At 37.0% G+C, this 21,378-nt stretch overlaps 1 protein-coding gene across 1 annotated transcript in view; it reads left to right on the top strand.

The window, feature by feature from the left end:
• PCDH11X (protocadherin 11 X-linked) overlaps positions 1-21,378 on the top strand; it is a 586,654-nt gene that overhangs the window by 149,240 nt on the left and 416,036 nt on the right. Inside the window, exon 4 of the mRNA XM_078063863.1 lies at positions 15,010-15,090. Within this exon, the coding sequence (XP_077919989.1) occupies positions 15,010-15,090 (81 nt within the window). The remainder of the gene's footprint in view (positions 1-15,009; positions 15,091-21,378) is intronic.

Below are 21,378 nucleotides of genomic sequence, written 5' to 3'. Positions count from 1 at the left end.
GCCTTCGGCTCAGGTCATGATCCCAGGGTCCTGGGATCGAGCCCCGCATTGGGCTCTCTGCTCCGCGGAGAACCTGCTTCTCCCTCTCCCACTCCCCCTGCTGTGTTCCCTCTCTTGCTGTGTCCCTCTCTGCCAAATAAATAAATAAAACCTTTAAAAAAAAAGAGATTAGCCCATATGCTGCATACATGGTGTATTCTTAGGAATTTATGGTAACAACAATGACAATAATTACTTTGAAAATAAAGACTAAATGAAGTTTATAGTAGTGTGTGCATGTGTGTGCACATGCATATATTTGTCTTTATTTGGGTCTAGTTCATGAAAAAATAATCAGCAGTCATTAGTTTGAAATATCTGCATCTACTTTGAGGAGCAATTTTCAGCCAATCTCAGAAAGGTGAAATCAAGAAATAATCTAATTAATAAGCAAATATAAAGTATTCTTTTAAGGTGTTAAACGTAATTTACTGATATTTTCTGATATTTCACATATGAAAGTTCTGATGATCTGGTGTTATATAATCTGATGACTGCATAACTCTTTCACTGAATATTTGAGGCTCATTATGGCACATACCTTAATTGGCTTTCAGTTAGAAACATTGAAATGTGAAGATATATATAGAAATATAGTTCTGTTTAGTTACTTTTTGGTCTTTATTGTGTTAATTAGAATATGTATTTTAAAGTTTAGTAAGCTTAAGTTATGAAAAAACTCCTTCAAACAAATTTGATAAGCTAAAACTAAATATAAATTACTTGAGAAATAAATATTATATTTTATTTTTTTCTAGAGATGCCTGTGACAGATTCAATCTCTCCTAAGTGCCCTGAGGCAGGCCACCTTATAGAGACATATGATCACTGGGTCTTGCTATCTAGATCTGAATAATTGTCAAGATCAGAACTCTTCACAGAAGCATTAAGAAAAAGCTTTTTCAATGTGAACATTTCAACAATTACAGATAATCTACATGAAAAGCATTGTTCTTCTATGGATAATTTATTTGCACAGAGTGATAGCTTTATCCTTTTTCACATCATTTTGTTTGCTGGAGGAATATCCTGCTGTGCTACATCATAATAACATGTAATCTTCTTGCTCAGTTTAGCTGAGATTTATGGAGACTCTGTCCATAGAAGTTGTTCTTTAAAGGTTGATCTATAATTTTGTAGAATCACCCTAGCAGAAGAGCAAGAGGCTTTACAAGAGAGATACAACCATTAAAACTCTTAAATGAAGATTATTTTCAAGTTTTATAATCCAGTACCAAACCATCCTGCAAATCTCATGTCAGGTTTTGTTAAACTTCTGAGTTTCCTAAGTGTTAATTCATCCCTTTCTATAGCATTCCTCCTTTTTTAAACACACATGCATACACTTGACTTGTTGATGATTAAGATCTAATTAAGTGCCCCATATTGTTGATTTTTCCACCTGGTGATTTATTACCCTTGAAGACAATTTAAAAATAGCTGAGGGGCGCCTGGGTGGCTTAGTCTTTAAGCGTCTGCCTTGGGCTCAGGTCATGGTCCCAGAGTCCTGGGATTGAGCCCCGCATCCGGCTCCCTGCTCCGTGGGAGGGCTGCTTCTTCCTCTCCCACTCCCCCTGCTTGTGTTCCCTCTCTTGCTATGTCTCTGTCAAATAAATAAAATCTTAAAAAAAAAAAAATAGCTGATTGCTTTTGGCAAGAGCCTTGGAATCTTTATGGATAAATGAGTATGTTTTTCCCAAATTAATGCCGTATTTTTGTCACATTTACCTTAGGTCTTACAACATCCAGAAGAAGGACAATCATATTCTTATGATACTAAACCATTTCAGAGAGACTCAGACCAGTCTGGAAAATATTGGACAAGTCTATGGAATAACTCAACACTGTTTTCCCTAAGACCTCATCATTTTAGTTTCAGTGATGGCCGTTATCCCAGAAAAAAAACGTATAGTCTTAAAATAAATTTTAGTTTAGATTAACCTAGTGTTAAATCATTTCTGCACCATTCCATCCACTGCTATCAAATTTGTGCTTTGCTTTTAGAAGTCCATGTATCTTGACACCAATGTGAAAGTAAAAAACAAAAACAAGCAAAAAACATACAAACAATAAGGGAGGATTATCTATAAGACATAGTGTTCCAGATTCACAATGTCCTGGCTGTGCCAGAATGCTGATAAACATAGGTTTGCATGTCCCTTTTATTCAATTAAAGGGTTTTTTTCCCCAAGGCTTTTAATGTGCAATCCTTTAAGTATATTGTGGGCAAAAATAAACATCAAATTACACTTCATATTTGTGAACTTTACCATAGTTTTGATGGATATTATTTCCATAGTAAGAATCTTGATTTCTTATATGGAAGTAAATGAGAATGAGGCTATTTTTATAAAAGTAATCATTAGAAAGATTACCAACATACTTATATGTCTTTAGGCACATATCATTTTGATAAGTATTAAATAGGATTCTCCAAAAAATGTTTCATATGATGCTTTGACTTTTTTTCCCCCCTAACATGTCAATATGTCAACTATATGACAATAAAATAAAAATAATCTATCAGTTAAACCCACTTGTAGTCTTTGGTAAGTGAAATTAAGTGATGTCTATGACAATTTAGAATGTCACATTTCTGCAATATCTGACATTCCTGGGGTGTGAATGATTACTGTGAAAATGGAAGCATACTCAATATTTTCAGCAGAAAACATGTTACATTTGAGAAAAATGTAATTGCTGAATACAATGAAGCTCCTCTAGATTCTCTTTTTGCCATATTTTGAAACAATAATGTAATATTGAGACTGTAGTCAGAAATATCATGATCTTATTCTAGCTATGATTTTCTTACCATTAGGTTTGAATGGCAATAAAAATTCCAAGTGGGAGAATAAAGGATATAATCCACATTTGTCCTTAAAATGATCACTAAATCAGTCTGAGTTAACCTCATCCAGTAGTTTCAGCATTAGTCAAGTTAAGCAATGCAGTTAACACATAAAGTCATTAAGCTCAGATTCTGTGTGTGACACAGTCAGGAAAATATTTGAGAGCAGTTAGAAGGTCCTGTCAGATTTAGAAGTTTCAATCACATTATGGTGCATTTTTTTGCAAGGCAGTTATATGTTGGGAAGTGAATTTTACTTTTTTTTTTTACATCATCTGTAACAGTTTATTATTTTCCTGAAAGGTTAAATATGTTGGAAGCTGAAAATATGTTCCCATTTATCACAAAAGCTATATCACTGTACATATTTTGAGCTATAATTCACATTTCTGTGAATGGAAATTTGAAAATTTCCTTACTTCTTGCCTCAAACAAAAAAAAAAAAATTGAGGGAGATTTCATAGAATTTGGGGCATTTACTTGAATCAATGCTCCTTATGAGCCAGTCTCTTCTCACATTCATAAATAAAATTATTCAAATAGAATACAATTTTTAAGCCATGAAATTTCTGGATTCTGAAAAGTGAAATAATATAAATGACCATCCTTTTTTCATATATGTCTATTTCATCAGGCCAACAAGGTATCACTGGTGAAATAATGTATTATTGCTTAAAGGATTTAATACATTTTAAAACTACATCAAATTCCCTTCCAATGTCTAAACTACCAACTAGTAATATTTGACTCAGGAATAATAAGATTCAATATCTATCCATCCGTCTCCTGAAAGTATTTTTTTTTTTAATTTTTAGCAACAATGCCAGTGGCACTTCTCAAAACTCTAAGATTAGTGGTAAGACGTATTTCTCACTTTTTACTATTCGAGCACTCTCTTAATATGAATTGGGTTAAAATGAGACTTAAATCTGTAAAGAGTAATTATAAAGCACTTTACCCTTTTCTTAACAGCTTGACATCAGATTCCAAAAAAGGAAAATACAATTTGGTTCAGTATGTGGTGCATGTAAGGAAACAGAAATGCAGATGTGCATTTTTATTTCTCAGGTATCATCAATGAACTGTGTTTCCTTTTCTTAAAGAAGTCAAGAATATAAAAAAAAATGAAATCTTGCCACTTGCAGCAACATGGGTGGAACTAGAGGGTATTATACTAAGTGAAATATCAGTCAGAGAAAGACAAATACCATATTATTTCAGGAATATGTGGAATTTAAGAAACAAAAACAGATGAACATAGGGGAAGGGAAGGAAAAATAAAGAAAGATGGAAACAAGGAGGGAGGCAAACTATAAGAGACTCTTAACTATGGGAAACAAACAGGGTTGCTGGAAGGGACATTTGTGGGGGGATGGGGTAATTGGGTGATGGGCATTAAGGAGGGCACTTGAAGTAATGAGCACTGGGTGTTATATGCAACAGATGAATCACTACATTCTACCTCTGAAACTAATAATACAGCATATGTTAACTAAATTGAATTTAAAATTAAAAATTAAAAAAATAAGTCAAGCATAAATGTATTTGAGCACTAATATTTCCTAGAATTGCCATTTCTCCTATTTACATTGTAGTTAATCCTCAGCAGTTCTTTATATTGAAGCTATTTTATTAGATGATTTCCTCATTATTAGTTTTATAACTTGGATTTGGTGGAAGGGGGAGGGGTAATGGGAAGAACATCGTCAGGGATGGGAGTATTATTTTACTCTTAAGTTGTCATTTTTGTGTAAAACAAAATTCAATAAATTTTCCTAATATTTGAATGTTGAAGTGTATAATATAATAGAGATGTTTAGTTGCCAAATTTAAATGGACAAAATACATCCACATAGCTTTAAACATTTAGCCACCAAAAATACCATCTTTACTTAATTCAGTGGACATTTGAAAATGGCATTATACATTTGAGGGCAGCCCAGACAGACATAAAACTTCTCACAATTGACAGAAAATGTTTAAACCAGATGCTTAAAATATGTATGGGAAATGCAACTCTAAGAGACTTGGTTTAAAAATAAAATTAAATCTGAGATCTTAGCACAAATCTTCTTAGAAAGTCCTGTAGCACACAATACTTTGCTCAAATACATTAGAATATTTCTACTTTGCTTACTGTATGGCTATAAAATCACCAGCTAACTTTGCAAGTCCATCAAGAGTATGTGATTAATTCACTTTCTTATATGTTTGTCCCACCATACAGCTATATCTCTATGACACTCCAGTCATACTAACCACATCCTGGGGTTTCTTGCCTTGGACCATATTGCTTTTTATGCAAACAACCACAACAACAACAAAACTTTTCTTCACTCTCTGCATCTAATATCTACCAGACTTATTTTATAGACCTGTCCATTAATCAGAGTTATTAGTCTGTTTTTCCTTTTCCCCTAGATGGGGGTCAGAAAACTTTTTCTGTAAAGGGCCAGAATAGATATTTTTATAACATGAGAAAACAAATTTCCACAAAATTTCAATTGATGATATTCGAATATCAATTATGCACAATTTGTTATGTAATATAGACCTCCTAATAAGATAAATGGACTTGTATATCTGATCTCTGGAAATGTCTTTCCATACAGATAGTTACTGCCAAATACTGATATCAATCCATAAGCATGTAGTTTTATTTCAACATATCTATTTCTTAGAAGGCATGTAAAGTATTCTATTAGATTATTTTCTTCATACTTTCCATTTAGCATGCCATCACATTGAAGATTAATAATTTCTTTTTTAAAAAATATTTTATTTATTTGTCAGAGAGAGAGAGAGCACAAGCAGGAGGAGAGGCAAGGGGAGGGAGAAGCAGGCTTCCCACTGAGCAAGGAGCCTGATGCAGCACTCAATCCCAGGACCCTGGGATCATGACCTGAGCCGAAGGCAGATGCTTATCTGACTGAGCCACCCAGGCATCCCAAAGATTAATAATTTCTAATTGAAGGTTAGGTAAAAGCTCCTCAATTGCATATTTGTTCTACAATGCTAGAGTATATAATGTAACTTGACATTACTTGTTGTTCAAACAATTGCAGTTGTCATCAAAATGACTTTACTGCTGTATAGGTCTTACATATAAGCATTATATTACCTTATAATTTTAGCTAGATTTGTTAAGACACTTTATCAAGTTTGTAGCAAAAAAATAATTTCCAAAGTAATTCAGTGTTTGATAATAGTGGTCAAGGGTGCTTCTCCTTTGACAAAATTTCAATATTGGCTTTGAGCTCAAAACAAACAAACAAAAAACAAAAACAGAACTCAATAGAATTTTGCCACTGCCAAACCATCCAACAGCTTCTGTGGTAGGGCAAATCAGGATATTCGACTTGTATTTTTGACAAAAGTTCACAGAATAACAATTGTGCCATTAACAATAGTAAATGAAGCTCACTATTGACCTTACACATGATAGACTCAAACATTTTCCACGAAGTACCTGCTGATGTGTAATACAACAATAACTGTAGGCTTTGGATGACTTATATTTTCCCAAGCCTTATAAATTTGCCCAACTAAACTTTTTTCTGCGCCACATATATTTTACTCACCATTAGTTATAACACTTCTTAGCAGATCCCACTTCAAGTTTTACTGAATTAGTGTTTTCTCAGCTTCATTGGAAATACTTTTGCCTGTTCTGTTCCACACAGACTATTCATTGATAGAGGCTAATTCTTTAGTCACTTCAAACTTGGCATTGCTTCCTCAAGTAAATAACAGCTAAACATTGTTGGTAACATCTGTTAACTCATTAGAAGATTAAAAAAAAAAAAACACTTGAATTATTTACCGGTACTTTTTTAAATTCAGTATTGATATTGTTTTTAATGTTCTCAACTTTTTGAGTAACTGTATTTGTTGAAAAGCTAACAATCTTAAGTTTACTTTCTTTAGATAAGTTTATTTGGCTGTTGTAAACAAACACAACTTAATTAGTTCACCATTAGTAAGTTTTTTCTCTGCTTGACTAACAAAGGGACTTTTGGAAACTTACTTTGGTCACTGTCTAATTTTCATTTTTTTAAAACATTTTGTGAAGAAATTCTGCTGTGATGAAATGTTCCATTTTAACTGTCTAATTCTTTTGACTGCTGTTTTCCTGTGAGTTGGAATATTGTGATGAGTGATCAGTCTGGTAATATCAGTGTGTACTGTATTCTTTTTTTTTTTAATTTTATTATGTTATGTTAGTCACCATACAATACATCATTAGTTTTTGATGTAGTGATCCACGATCCATTGTTTTCGTATAACACCCAGTGCTCCATGCAGTACGTGCCCTCCTTAATACCCATCACCAGGCTAACCAATCCCCCCCTCCCCCCTCCCCTCTAAAACCCTGTTTGTTTCTCAGGTCCATAGTCTCTCATGGCTCATCTCTCCCTCCAATTCCCCCGCCCATTTTTCCCTTCCTTCTCCTAATGTCCTCCATGTTATTCCTTGTGTTCCACAAATAAGTGAAACCATATGATAATTGACTTTCTCTGCTTGACTTATTTCACTTAGCATAATCTCCTCCAGTCCCATCCATGTTGATGTAAAAGTTGGGTATTCATCTTTTCTGATGGCTGAGTAATATTCCATTCTATATATATGGACCACATCTTCTTTATCCATTCATCTGTTGAAGGGCATCTCGGCTCTTTCCACAGTTTGGCTATTGCGGACATTGCTGCTATGAACATTGGGGTGCATATGGCCCTTCTTTTCACTATATCTGTGTCTTTGGGGTAAATACCCAGGAGTGCAATTGCTGGGTCATAGGGTAGCTCTATTTTTAAATTATTTTTTTAAGATTTTATTTATTTATTTGAGAGAGAGAGAATGAGAGAGAGCACATGAGAGGGGTTAGGGTCAGAGGGAGAAGCAGACACCCTGCCGAGCAGGGAGCCTGATGTGGGACTCAATCCAGGGACTCCAGGATCATGACCTGGGCCGAAGGCAGTCGCTTAACCAACTGAGCCACCCAGGCGCCCTCTATTTTTAAATTTTTGAGGAATCTCCACACTGTTTTCCAAAAAGTGGCTGTACCAACTTGCATTCCCACCAACAGTGTAAGAGGGTTCCCCTTTCTCCACAACCTCTCCAACATTTGTTGTTTCTTTCCCTGTCCATTTTTCCCAATCTAACTGGTGTAAGGTGGTATCTCAGTGTGGTTTTGATTTGGATTTCCCTGATGGCTAATGATGATGAACATTTTTTCAGGTGTCTGTTAGCCATTTGTATGTCTTCTTCAGAAAAGTGTCTGTTCATCTCTTCTGCCCACTTTTTGACTTGATTATTTGTTTTTTGGGGGTTGAGTTTGAGAAGTTCTTTATAGACTTTGGATACCAGCCCTTTATCTGTAGTGTCATTTGCAAATATCTTCTCCCATTCTGTGGGTTGCCTCTTTGTTTTGTTGACTGTTTCCTTTGCTGTGCAGAAGTTTTTATCTTGATGAAGTCCCAAAAGTTCATTTTTGCTTTTGTTTCACTAGCTTTTGGAGATGTATCTTGAAAGAAGTTGCTGTGGCCGATGTCAAAGAGGTTACTGCCTATGTTCTCCTCTAGGATTTTGATGGATTCCTGTTTCACATTGAGGTCTTTCATCCACTTTGAGTTTATCTTTGTGAGTGGTGTTAGAGAATGGTCGAGTTTCATTCTTCTGCATGTGGCTGTCCAATTTCCCCAGCAACATTTATTGAAGAGACTGTCTCTTTTCCATGCATGTTTTTCCTACTTTGTCAAAGATTATTTGACCATAGAGTTGAGGGTCCATATCTGGGTTCTCTATTCTGTTCCATTGGCCTATATGTCTGTTTTTGTGCCAGTACCATGCTGTCTTGGTGATCACAGCTTTGTAATATAGCTTGAAATCGGGCAACGTGATGCCCCCAGCTTTGTTTTTTTTTCAACCTCTCCTTGGCAATCCGGGGTCTTTTCTGATTCCATACAAATTTTAGGATTGTTTCTTCCAGCACTTTGAAAAATGTCATTGGAATTTTGATTGGGATGGCATTGAAGGTATAGATTGCTCTGGGTAGCATAGACATTTTAACAATGTTTATTCTTCCGATCCATGAGCATGGAATATTTTTCCATCTTTTTGTGTCTTCTTCAATTTCTTTCATGAGTGTTTTGTAGTTCCTAGAGTATAGATCTTTTACCTCTTTGGTTAGGTTTATTCCAAGGTATCTTATGGTTTTTGGTGCTATTGTAAATGGAATCGTTTCTTTAATTTCTCTTTCTACAGTTGCGTTGTTAGTGTATAAGAAAGCAACTGATTTCTGTGCATTGATTTTGTATCCTGCCGCATTACTGAATTGCTGGATGAGTTCTAGTAATTTGGGGGTGGAGTCTTTTGGGTTTTCCACATAAAGTACCATGTTGTCTGCGAAAAGAGAGAGTTTGACTTCTTCTTTGCCAATTTGAATACCTTTTATTTCTTTTTGTTGTGTGATTGCTGTTTCTAGGACTTCTAGTACTATGTTGAACAACAGTGGTGAGAGTGGGCACCCTTGATGTGTTCCTGATCTTAAGGGAAAGGCTCTCAGCTTTCCCCATTGAGGATGATATTCACTGTGGGTTTTTCATAGATGGATTTTATGAGCTTGAGGAATGTTCCCTCTATCCATATACTCTGGAAAGTTTTAATCAGGAAAGGATGTTGTATTTTGTCAAATGCTTTTCCTGCATCAATTGAGAGGACCATATGGTTCTTCTCCCTCCTCTTATCAATGTGTTCTATCACATTGATTGATTTGCGAATGTTGAACCACCCTTGTATCCCGGGGATAAATCCCAATTGGTCGTGTTGGATGATCCTTTTAATGTATTGTTGGATCCTATTAGCTAGGATTTTGTTGAGGATTTTGGAGTCCATATTCATCAGGGATATCGGTCAGAAATTGTCCTTTTTGATGGGGTCTTTGCCTGGTTTGGAGATTAAGGTAATGCTGGCCTTATAGAATGAGTTTGGAAGTTTTCCTTCTGTTCCTATTTTTTGAAACAGCTTCAGTAGAATAGGTATTATTTCTTCTTTGAATGTTTGGGAGAATTCCCCAGGGAATCCATCAGGCCCTGGATTCTTGTTTTTTGGGAGGTTTTTGATCCTTGCTTCAATCTCGTTACTGGTTATTGGCGTATTCAGGTTGTCAATTTCTTCTTGTTTCAGTCTTGGCAGCTTATAGGTTACAGGAAGGCCTCCATTTCATCCAGATTGCTCAGTTTATTGGCATATACTTGTTGATAATAATTTCTAATAATTGTTTCTATTTCCTTGGTGTCAGTCATGATCTCTCCCCTTTCATTCATAATTTTATTAATTTGGGTCCTTTCTCTCTTCTTTTGGATAAGTCTGGCCAGTGGTTTATCAATCTTATTAATTCTTTCAAAGAACCAACTTCTAGTTTCATTGATCTGATCTACTGTGTTTCTGGTTTCTAATTCATTGATTTCTGCTCTAATTTTAATTATTTCTCTTCTACTGCGTGGCTTAGGCGTCATTTGTTGCTTTTTCTCTAGTTCTTTAAGGTGTAGAGTTAGTTGGTGAATTCAGGATTTTTCTATTTTTTTGAGTGAGGCTTGGATGGCTATGTATTTCCCCCTTAGGACCGCCTTGGCAGTAACCCATAGGTTTTGGACCGATGTGTTTTTGTTCTCATTGATTTCCATGAATTGTTTAAGTTCTTCTTTGATTTCTTGGTTGACCCAAACATTCTTGAGTAGAGTGGTCTTTAGCTTCCAAGTGTTTGAAATTCTGCCAAATTTTTTCTTGTCATTGAGTTCCAGTTTTAGAGCATTGTGGTCTGAGAATACGCAGGGAATAATCTCAATCTTTTTGTATCTGTGGAGACCTGATTTGTGACCCAGTATATGGTCTATTCTGGAAAAAGTTCCATGTGCAGCTCGAGAAGAATGAGTATTCTGTTGTTTTAGGGTGGAATGTTCTGTAAATATCTATGAGGTCCATCTGGTCCAATGTATCATTCAAAGCTCTTGTTTCCTTGTTGATTTTCTGCTTAGATGATGTGTCCATTGCTGAGAGTGGAGTATTGAGGTCTCCTACAATTAACGTATTGTTATCAATATGACTCTTAATTTTGGTTAACAGTTGGCTTATGTAGATGGCTGCTCCCATGTTGGGGGCATAGATATTTACAATTGTTAGGTCTTCTTGTTGGATAGACCCTTTAAGAATGATATAGTGTCCTTCTGTGTCTCTTATTACAGACTTTAGTTTAAAATCTAATTTGTCTGATATAAGAATTGCTACCCCAGCTTTCTTTTGAGGTCCGCCGGCACGGAAGATAGATCTCCATCCCTTCACTTCCAGTCTGAATGTATCTTTAGGTTCAAAATGAGTCTCTTGTAGACAGCATATTGATGGGTCCTGTCTTTTTATCCAATCTGCTACCCTGTGCCATTTTATGGGAGCATTTAGGCCATTCACATTGAGAGTGATTATTGAAAGATATGTATTAATTGTCATCATGTTGCCTGTGAATACGTTGTTTTTATAGATTGTCCCTGTAAATTTCTGTTGTAGATCACTCTTGGGGTCTTTCTCCTTTTATAGAACCCCCCTTAATATTTCTCGCAGGGCCGGCTTAGTGGTCACATATTCTTTCAGCTTCTGCCGGTCGTGGAAGCTCTGCATCTCTCCATCCATTCTAAATGAAAGCCTTGCCGGATAAAGTATTCTTGGCTGCATGTTCTTCTCATTTAGTACCCTGAATATGTCTTGCCAGGCCTTTCTGGCTTGCCAGGTCTCTGTGGATAGGTCTGACGTTATTCTGATGTTCCTCCCTCTGTACGTAAGGAATCTCTTCCCCCTAACTGCCCTTAAGATGGTTTCCTTGGTTCTAAGATTTGCAAGTTTTACTATTACATGTTGGGGTGTTGGCCCGTTTTCCTTGATCTTAGGAGGGGTCCTCTCTGCCTCTAGGACTCAAATGTTTGTTTCATTCCCCAGATTAGGGAAGTTCTCAGCTACGATTTGCTCAAATACATCTTCTAGTCCTCTCTCTCTCTCCACTCTGTCCGGGATTCCAATTATTCTGACATTGGAACGCCCCATGGTGTCACTTATTTCTCTGATTCTATTTTCATGGATTCTGAGTTGTTTTTCCCTGGCCTCCTCTTTTCCCTTTTTATCTATTAAATTGTCTTCCAGGTCGCTAATTCGTTCTTCTGTCTCAGTTACCCTAGCTGTTAGATTATCTAGATTGGATTGGATCTCATTGATAGCATTTTTAAGTTCTGCCAATTCACCTTTTATTTCTGCCCTTAGAGACTCTATGTTGCCATTAATTGATTTCTCCATTCTAGCCATTGTCTTCACAATTGCTAGCCTGAATTCCATCTCCGATATCTTGGTTATATCTGCATCCATTTGCAAATCTGCAGCATAAGTCATAATCTCTGAGTCTTTTCTGTTTTGGGGGCTCCTCCTCCTAGTCATTCTGTTGATGGGTGTTGGAGGGAATGTATAGAGTCCAAATTATTGACCAGAACCCAAGCAAGATGCACCTGTTTTCTTGGGACCTTAGGGTTGCTGGCCTCTTGTTTTCCCAGCCTGTCTTCTGGGGAAGGGCCTGCCACGCTGTTACTCAGGCAACCCTGTTTGGGCGGAGTTGCCTTGCGCCCCTGTGGTGGGGGATGGGCTCAGTGGGAATCAGTCTTTGGGGCTTTTGTTCTCTGGTGCCTTTCCCTGGCGGCTTTCCGCGTCTCTTCCGCGAGTCAGAGCAGAAGAGACCATTTCCAACCCTCTGCCTCAGAGCAGAGACAGCAGTCTGTTCTTCAGTGAGCTCTCCAGGCCACACTGTCTCCGTTTCTGTCCGTGCTGCTATAAACTGCAGCGTCCTGGGTTTTGTGCCCCTCCGCATCGCCCTCAGTCCTGCCTCCAGGTCGGGGCACGTCTCTGCCCTTTGTGCTTCTAAAACCGCCAGCCGCTCCCAGTTCACATGCGCGCGACTCCGCCGGTAGGGTTTTCCACCCCAGGGGTTGCAGTTCACCTGCGCGACCCCGGCGAACCGGGTTTCCGTCTGGGAGGCTGCAGTTCGCGTGCATGCGACCGTCGCTTTGGGTTTCTGTCCGGGGGGCTGCGGTTTGCGTGTGTGCGACCCCGCCGGTCTGGTTTTCCGCCCCGGGGGCTGCCCTAAAGTCCTTTCCCGGCGCTACCGGTCTGCGAGTCTGTGCCCCGTCCGCAGCGTGCGAGGCTGTCACTCACCGGCAGTGTAGGATCCCCACAGCCAGGCACCCTCCTGCTGCCGTTTATCCTCCGATATCTGTCCGCAGAATCACGGCTCTCTGCTTTGTACCTCAAAACCAACTGCCTGTGATATTCTGTTTGTAGAGATCCAGATCTTCTTACATCTCAGGCTGGTTTCGTGGGTGCTCAGAGTGGTCTGGTAGATATCCAGCTCAATTCCAGGGACCAGTTGAAATAGGGTCCCCTACTCCTCCGCCATCTTTCCCCCCTCCCCCTGTACTGTATTCTTTTTGTCACAACCATAGTGTCATTGCATAATAAACCTGATTTGCCATTTAATTTGATAACAAAATAATTCTTGCTCAACTAGACCTTAAAAGTATATGTTCCAAGTCTGATTGTCTCTTCTTTTCTTGATTTGACATAATGGTCATGCACAAGCAATATAAATAAATAAATAAATAAATAAATAAACAAACAAATAGTCACATTAAGGTGATATGTTGGGGCACTTGAAACTGTGGGGAAGGAAAAATAATTTTCGCTCTACACTTGTAGGTTCTCAACTGAGACCTCCTGTAGTAACAGACAGATTAACAGGAGAAAAACAAACAAAAGTTTAATAACATGTATGCTTCCTATATACATGGAGGATACCCAGAAAAACTGAATAACTTTCTGAAGTGGCCCAAGACATTACCCTAAATCCATCTTCAGCTAAAGACAAAAGATGTTGGGGGGTGGGTGAAACAGTTAAGGAAGGTTACCAGGAAGAGCACAATAAACGTAAAGAATCTGTTATGCAGGTTTAAGTTTGTTGCCTTCTCCAATGATGAGTTGCTAAAAATTTGGTCACCTTTCTCTTGCAGGTACAGAAAAGGAAACATCCTTTTTTCCCTTATAAATATAGTATTTCTTATGAAAGGGTAACTTCTACTCAGTTTTCAGAGCTTTTCTTATGTTTGTTTTTTCTTAAAAATGATCAACCTAAGATAATCTTTATGCCAAAGAAACACATTTTGGGGTGACAAAATCTGCACTCCTTCAAAACACTGTCAAATAATAATTGTATCACTGTAATTTGTAGCACACCAAACAACAGTATGAAGTTCTGAGAGTGTGACATAAGATCTCAAATACACTACTCAACTCTGCTATTATAGCATGGAAACTATCAACATTCATTGCGTTTTTTTCAGCTTCTTGAAAAATCTTTCTTTTTCATAGATCAAAGGATAACTTTTTAGCAAATCCTTTATCCATATACTAAAACCAAATATACAGAAAATGTGTATAGCATGTGTTCATTATTTTAAAAACAGAGAACATACTCTAAGTCTTGAAGAAAATTCAATGGATAAAATCATTATATTTTCAAGACCTTGATAACTATTCTGGGTTGGTAGGTTAGTATCTTTGTATTGGTTCAGAAATTTCTTGGCACTTATTAAATATATTTTTATGTTAGGCAGCAAATTTGTGATGTTCTGGCAAACAGGATAGGTTTTAATTTTAGACCATGGTGAATTCATAAATACAAGCTGTTGAACACATTGAGTTATAACAGCACTGGAGTGAAAAAATCTCTCCAGCTTAAATTTCATCCATTTAAATATTTTAACTTGTCCTCTACATTTCCATTCATATGTTTAATGGAATACTTAAAAGTTACAGTGAAATTTAAGCTCTACGAGATAATTTTTTTTCTCTCTCTATTCCTAGTGTCTAGAGTTTTGCCTGTCATATTACAACTCCTCAATGACTATGATACGTACAGAGATTTACACAGGCACTATTTTATTTACCCATATTTCGTGCATGTGTGCAATGCGCTACATTTTTCACTTTTAACAAACCACTGAAAAAATACTTGTGTTTTATTTCTCCTTCTAAAGCCAATAAAGGAGGTTGTACGATCTCACACCCCAATGAAAGAGTCAACAACTGTGGAGATCTGGATTCATCCCCAACCACAGGTATGAAAGGAAACACTTGATATTTTTCTATTCCTTTTATTTGATTTTTATGAATGTATAAGAAATATTCTTAAATTGTGTTTCTCAATGTGTGTTCCAGGAAGATTCTTTAGATGGTTTTGTGCCAGATGCTAGTATAAAAATATGACAGTAAATACATATTTCTTCCTAGTGTTGTTTGCTAATGATAGTTGAGTTAATTTATTTGTTGAATAAGGTACAAGCATTCCTCAAAAAGTATCTTCTGAATGATTGCCTATTCCACTGATTTTTAAGTCTACTTCTGAAATTTTGGATTGAAAAAAATGACAACTGTTTTTTATAATATGATTTAATATAGGGAAATCTGTATGCTAATTAGGCAAATTTTAGTGAAACCTCATTAAAATCAGTTCGGGTGGAAACAAGTTTGATTTTTTAAATTAACTTATAAGGTACTTTAAAAAAAGAAAAACACTTCTACTCATTTCAATCATAACAGCTCAAAATTTGACTAACAAATCCAACCCCAATTTTTTGCTAAGTAGAGACCCTTAAGGGGGCTTCAAAAATGGAGTGAGCAGACCAATATCTAAATATTTTTACACTATTTGTTATTTTGTGGCTGGTTAACTTACTATTTTTAATAAAGTGAAGGTTCTGAATCTGACCCTTTGGGTGCCAAATTAATAACCATAAATTGAACTCTACCCAGTTATTTTCATATGCATTTCATTTTTTGCAAAGCATATAAATTTAGAAAATGTAGAAAAATAATGCTTAAGTACAATGTTAAAAAACAAACAAACAACTATAATTGTTGCAGGATCATTGAACATGACAGTCAGGAAAGAATTCTTGAGACCTTTTACAGTGCAACTTAGTAAGTTTATTCAAGTAGCACAGGGACAAGACCCATGGCAGAAAGAGCTGAACTTTTACTGTATGAAGCTAGTGGTTATATGCATAGTGCTTGAGTGGGTGGGGACATGCAGGGAGTATTAGATCATAAATGTCTTCTTCAAATTTCTACTCATAAAACCACTTTTCCAAGATTTCTCTGGTGTTTATCATTCAGTACAATATTAACTATCAGTAAGACATACAGGCCATCATGAGACCCTTTAAGAATGTAGCACCCAGCACTTATTTGATCCTTATCAAAACTATGTAGGTTATAGGTCAGCCTTCTGGGCTAAAGGTGAACATTTTTATGCTTCTATCCCCCATCATAATGAAAAGAAAATAACATTTGTTTATTATTTATTATTTCATGTGTGTTTCTGAAATTTATGAAATTCATGTGTTTTGTAAAAATAACATTCTACAATATTTTACAAAGTTAATTTATGCTTTTGGGGAAGAGTTACAGAGTTAATATATTCACTATAGGGAAAAAATGATTAATCAAATAAAGGAACATTACAAGCTGGGAACTGTCCAAATTGTTACAAGTTTTAAATTACTCAAGTCTGACTTGGTGAAGTTTTGCCAAATTTCAAACTGATTTTCAAGCCTTGCACATCTGATTCAGTCTCAAGAAAATTGATAAGCATATGGAATATAAGTAATATGATCTATATTTGTACCCTCAATCAAGAATCTATTACAGTCCTTTAAATTTTGAAGGCATTTGCTATATATAATTGTTCTGCATTTTTAGAAAGTGTTTTCAGGAAGTTAAAAGAATCTGTTGCAGTCTTCAGAAGAGCAGTTTTGAAGAAAAGTACACAATTTTAAAAAATGTACATTAAGTTCCAAAAATCTGAACAACCAGTGTGACATAGGGTATGACAGGGATAATAGAAGTCAGATGGAATTAGACATTATTATGTAACACTCTTTATCTATGAATAAGAAGATGCTCTATCAGCTATATATATATATATTTATATATTTATATATTTTTTTTTTCAAGCAATTATTTTTTATTGTATTCTACTAAATAGAATGCAATGTAATTGTGCTAATTTATGGCCAATTACTGATGCTTTCATCTGGAACTTAAAATCTTTTTAGAGACACATTCATTCCTTATATAGGGGGTGCTTTTTGCTTGAGGCTGTTTTAGTTAAGTAAGTCTTTTAAGTATCTGACAACCTTGAGTGTCCTTACACTCTGAGACTTCAGTTAAAAATTAAAATATGTCAAAAAAATTAAAATATGACATAGAGTGTTGAATTAAAATATATAGTATTACTATGCATTTGATACAGATAAGGACTTTTCAACATTTTTTGGATAAACATTGTGCTTGCCTTTGTAAAGTTTGAAGAAAATATTTGTATTATGAATAAGCTTTTATGGTTCCTTATGAAGTATCTCATTTGACAAGATATTTATTTGCAATATTTAAAAAGCAATAATCAAGGAAAGAATATCCAATAGTAAAAAGACAGTCTCTTCAACAAATGCTGCTGGGAAAACTGGACAGCAACATGCAGAAGAATGAAACTGGATCATTTTATTAAACCATACACAAAAATAAATTCAAAATGGATGAAAGACCTAAATGGGAGACAGAAAGTCATGAAAGTCCTAGAGGAGAACACAGGCAGTAACCTCTTTGACATCAGCCTTAGCAACTTTTTACTAGATACATGTCCTGAGGCAAGGGAACCCAAAGCAAAAATTAACTATTGGGACTTCATCAAGATAGAAAGCTTCTACACAGTGAAGAAAACAATCAACAAAACTAAAAAGCAATCTTCAGAATGGGAAAATATATCTTTTTTGGAGAGATATGGGGAAGGTATGTGCTATGGTGAGCGCTGTGAATTGTGTAAGACTGTTGAATCACAGACCTGTACCTCTGAAACAAATAATATATGTTAAAAAAAAAAAAAAAAGATAGCAGGAAGGGAAAAATGAAGGGGGGAATCGGAGGGGGAGATGAACCATGAGAGACTATGGACTCTGAGAAACAAACTGAAGGTTCTAGAGGGGAGAGGGGTGGGGGGAATGGGCTAGCCTGGTGATGGATATTAAAGAGGGCACGTACTGAATGGAGCACTGGGTATTACATGCAAACAATGAATCATGGAACACTACATCAAAAACTAATGATGTAATGTATGGTGATTAACATAACATAATAATAAAAAAAGAACTTATCAAACTCAAGAACTCAAGACCAAAAAACAAATAATCCAGTTAAAAAATGTGCAGAATAAAGAGAGGAGGCAAGATAGTGGAAGAGTAGGGGATCCTGTTTCAACTGGTCCCCTGCATTTAGCTAGATATCTATCAAACCGTTCTGAACACACACGAAATCAGCCTGAGATGTAAGAATATAGATCCGGATCTCTACAAGCAGAAAAGTGACTGCTTTTTGCAAGGTAGGATGTGCAGTCGTGAACCTGTGGGGAGCTATCAGAAGATAAATATAAGGGGGAGGGAGCCTCCATAAACTGGCTCCTGGAACATGATATAACACCAGAGTGCAAAATCAGAACCCTTAAAAATCTGCTCTAGTGAGAGACATCCTTCTCTGAAAGGGGCTCTGGAAATAAAAAGGCAGAATTCTAGGTAGGGCATTGTGGTCTTGGGAGCTGAATAGCCACAGAGCAAACGGAGGTGCCTGAACCATAAAGTGCCTGAGCAGTGGAGCCGGGAAGCAGGTTATGCTGAGTGAGCCGAGGGCCGGACTCTCAGCTCAGATTGCCATAAACCCCGAGCCAGGCTGGTCTGTAATCGCTCTTTTCCTGAGGAGCCTGAAAAAGACTGGAACCTGCACCCGTGACCAAGCAAAAGCTCACAGGGTGGTAGCAACCCAGAAAGGACATTAGGGTGGCACCCAGACATGATCCAGGAGCTTTGGGTGCACAAGAGAGCCCATGGTAACTCACAGTTTTAGAGTCACAAAGGACAGTGGCACTCTTGGGCCCCTGGGACTACCTCTGAGAGAGTTGCCATTGGCCTGCAGCTCGGGAAGCTGCAGTTTTTGTTGCCTACAGAAGGGAGACTGTTTGTCCCAGAGGGCTGCCTAAAGAGGGCAGACTATGACCTTCTGCTCTGAGCCAGAGTTTTGGGCACAGCCATTTTTGTTCCGATCCTCTGAAGAGGCACAGAAAACCTCCAAGGAACAAAAGCCACACAGAGGACCGTTTCCACTGAGTCCATCCCCCTGACAGGGGTGGGACAACTCTGCCCAGGCAGGAATACCTGAGAAACAGCGCAGCATGCCCCTTCCCCAGAAGACAGGCTGAAAGAACAGGTGGATGACAAGCCTATGGATTCCACAAGACTGTAAAATTCCAACGCCGGGGGAAAATAGTATATTGAGCTCCAGGTATTGCCTCACAACTCGTTTATTTTGCAGATAAAATTATTTTCTTTTCTTTCTTTTTCTTATGCTTTGTCTTTTTTTATACTTTTTCTCATTTCAACTAGATGTTTATTATACCAACTTATATTTCATAGTTGTTTTTAACTTGTATTTTTTCAATCTACATTTTTAAATAGATATGTGCTTCATTTTAGTCCTTTTTTCATTCTCTTCAATTTTATCTTTATATATATATGAATTACTTTCCTTGCGGTTTTGGGATGTAGTGTCTTCTAACACACAGACCAAAGTTAACCCAGGAACAGGTGGAACACCCTGCTTTGTCTACACTGTGAAATTATACTCCCTCTTCCCCTCCCCCCATTTTTTAAAAATTTTTATTCTTGTGTTTAAATTTGGCTTTGTTTTTCTGTGGTTGCTTCTGACCACTCTGGATTTTGCTAGGGTGCATCTTGCTTGGGTCATTTGGACTCTGCTCATTCGCCCACCCATCATTCTCTGGACAGAATGACAAGACAGAGGAACTCACACAAAAAAAGAATAATAGACAGTGTTCTCTGCCATAGATAATCGAAATGGATATAAGTAAGAATGAGAGATAGAATTCACGATAGCAGTCATAAAGTCAATAGATAGGCTTGAAAAAAGCATTAGTGACAACATAGAAACTCTAAGGGCAGAAATGAGATCTAATCAGGCCAAATGTAAAAATGCTATGAATGAAATGCAGTCTAAACTGGATACTTTAATAGCCAGGGGAAATGAGGCAGAAGAGAGAATAAGTGATCTAGAACATAAATTGATGAAAAGGGAGAAGTTGAGGAAACCAGAAATAGACAGCTAGTAGACCATGAAAAAATGACTGGAGAGAATAATGATGCCATGAAATGTTCCAATGTCAGAATTATTGGGACCCCCGAGGGGGCAGAGAGACAGAGAGGGCTAGAAGGTATATCTGAGCAAATCATAGCTAATAATTTCCCTAATCTGGGGAAGGAAACAAACATTCATGTCCAAGAGGCAGAGAGAACCCCTCCCAAAATCAATAAAAATAAATCAATACCCTGACATATAGTAGTGAATCTTGCAAATCTTACAGTCAAATAAACTATTCTGAGAGTAGCTAGGGAGAGGAGGTTCCTTATATATGGAGGGAGGAACTTCAGAATAACATCAGACCTATCCACAGAAACCTGGCAAGCCAGAAAGGGCTGGCATGATATATTCCGGGTACTAAATGAGGAGAACATGAAGCCAAGAATACTTTACCTAGCAAGGCTGTCATTCAGAATGGATGGAGAGATAAAGAGCTTCCACGACAGACAGAAACTAAAAGAATATGTGACCACTAAGACAGCCCTGCAAGACATAAGGTGGATTCGGTAAGTGAAGAGAGACCCCAAGAGTAATATAAATCAGAAAGTAACAGAGACAATCCACAGAAACAGGGACTTTACAGGCAATGCAATAACACTAAATTCATATCTTCCAATAGTTACTCTAAATGTAAATGGGCTGAATGCTCCCATCAAAAGACACAGGGTTTCAGATTGGATTAAAAAGCAGGACCCATCCATATGCTGACTAAAAGAGAATCATTTTGAGCCAAAAGACACCTCCAGATTGAAAGTGAGGGGATGAAAAAACATTTACCATGCCAATGGACCTCAAAAATAAGGTAGGGTTGCAATCCTCATACCAGACAAATTAGATTTTAAACCAAAGACTATAGTAAGAGATGTACAAGAACACTATATCATACTTAAAGGGTCTATCCAATAAGAAGATCAAACAACTGTAAATATTTATGCCCCAACATGGGAGCAGCCAATTACATAAACCAATTAATAATCAAAATAAAGAAACATACTGGTAATAATACATTAATAGTAGGAGACCTCAACACTCCACTCACAGCAATGGACAGATCATTTAAGCAGAAGATCAAAAAGGAAACAAGAGCTTTGAAAGACACATTGGACCAGATGGACTTTGTAGATATATACAGAGCATTCTAACCT

This window comes from Halichoerus grypus, chromosome X (assembly GCF_964656455.1).
Source record: "Halichoerus grypus chromosome X, mHalGry1.hap1.1, whole genome shotgun sequence".
Lineage (NCBI taxonomy): Eukaryota > Metazoa > Chordata > Mammalia > Carnivora > Phocidae > Halichoerus > Halichoerus grypus.
Note: the sequence above shows the minus strand (reverse complement) of the source record. Positions and strands in the feature narration are given on the sequence as shown.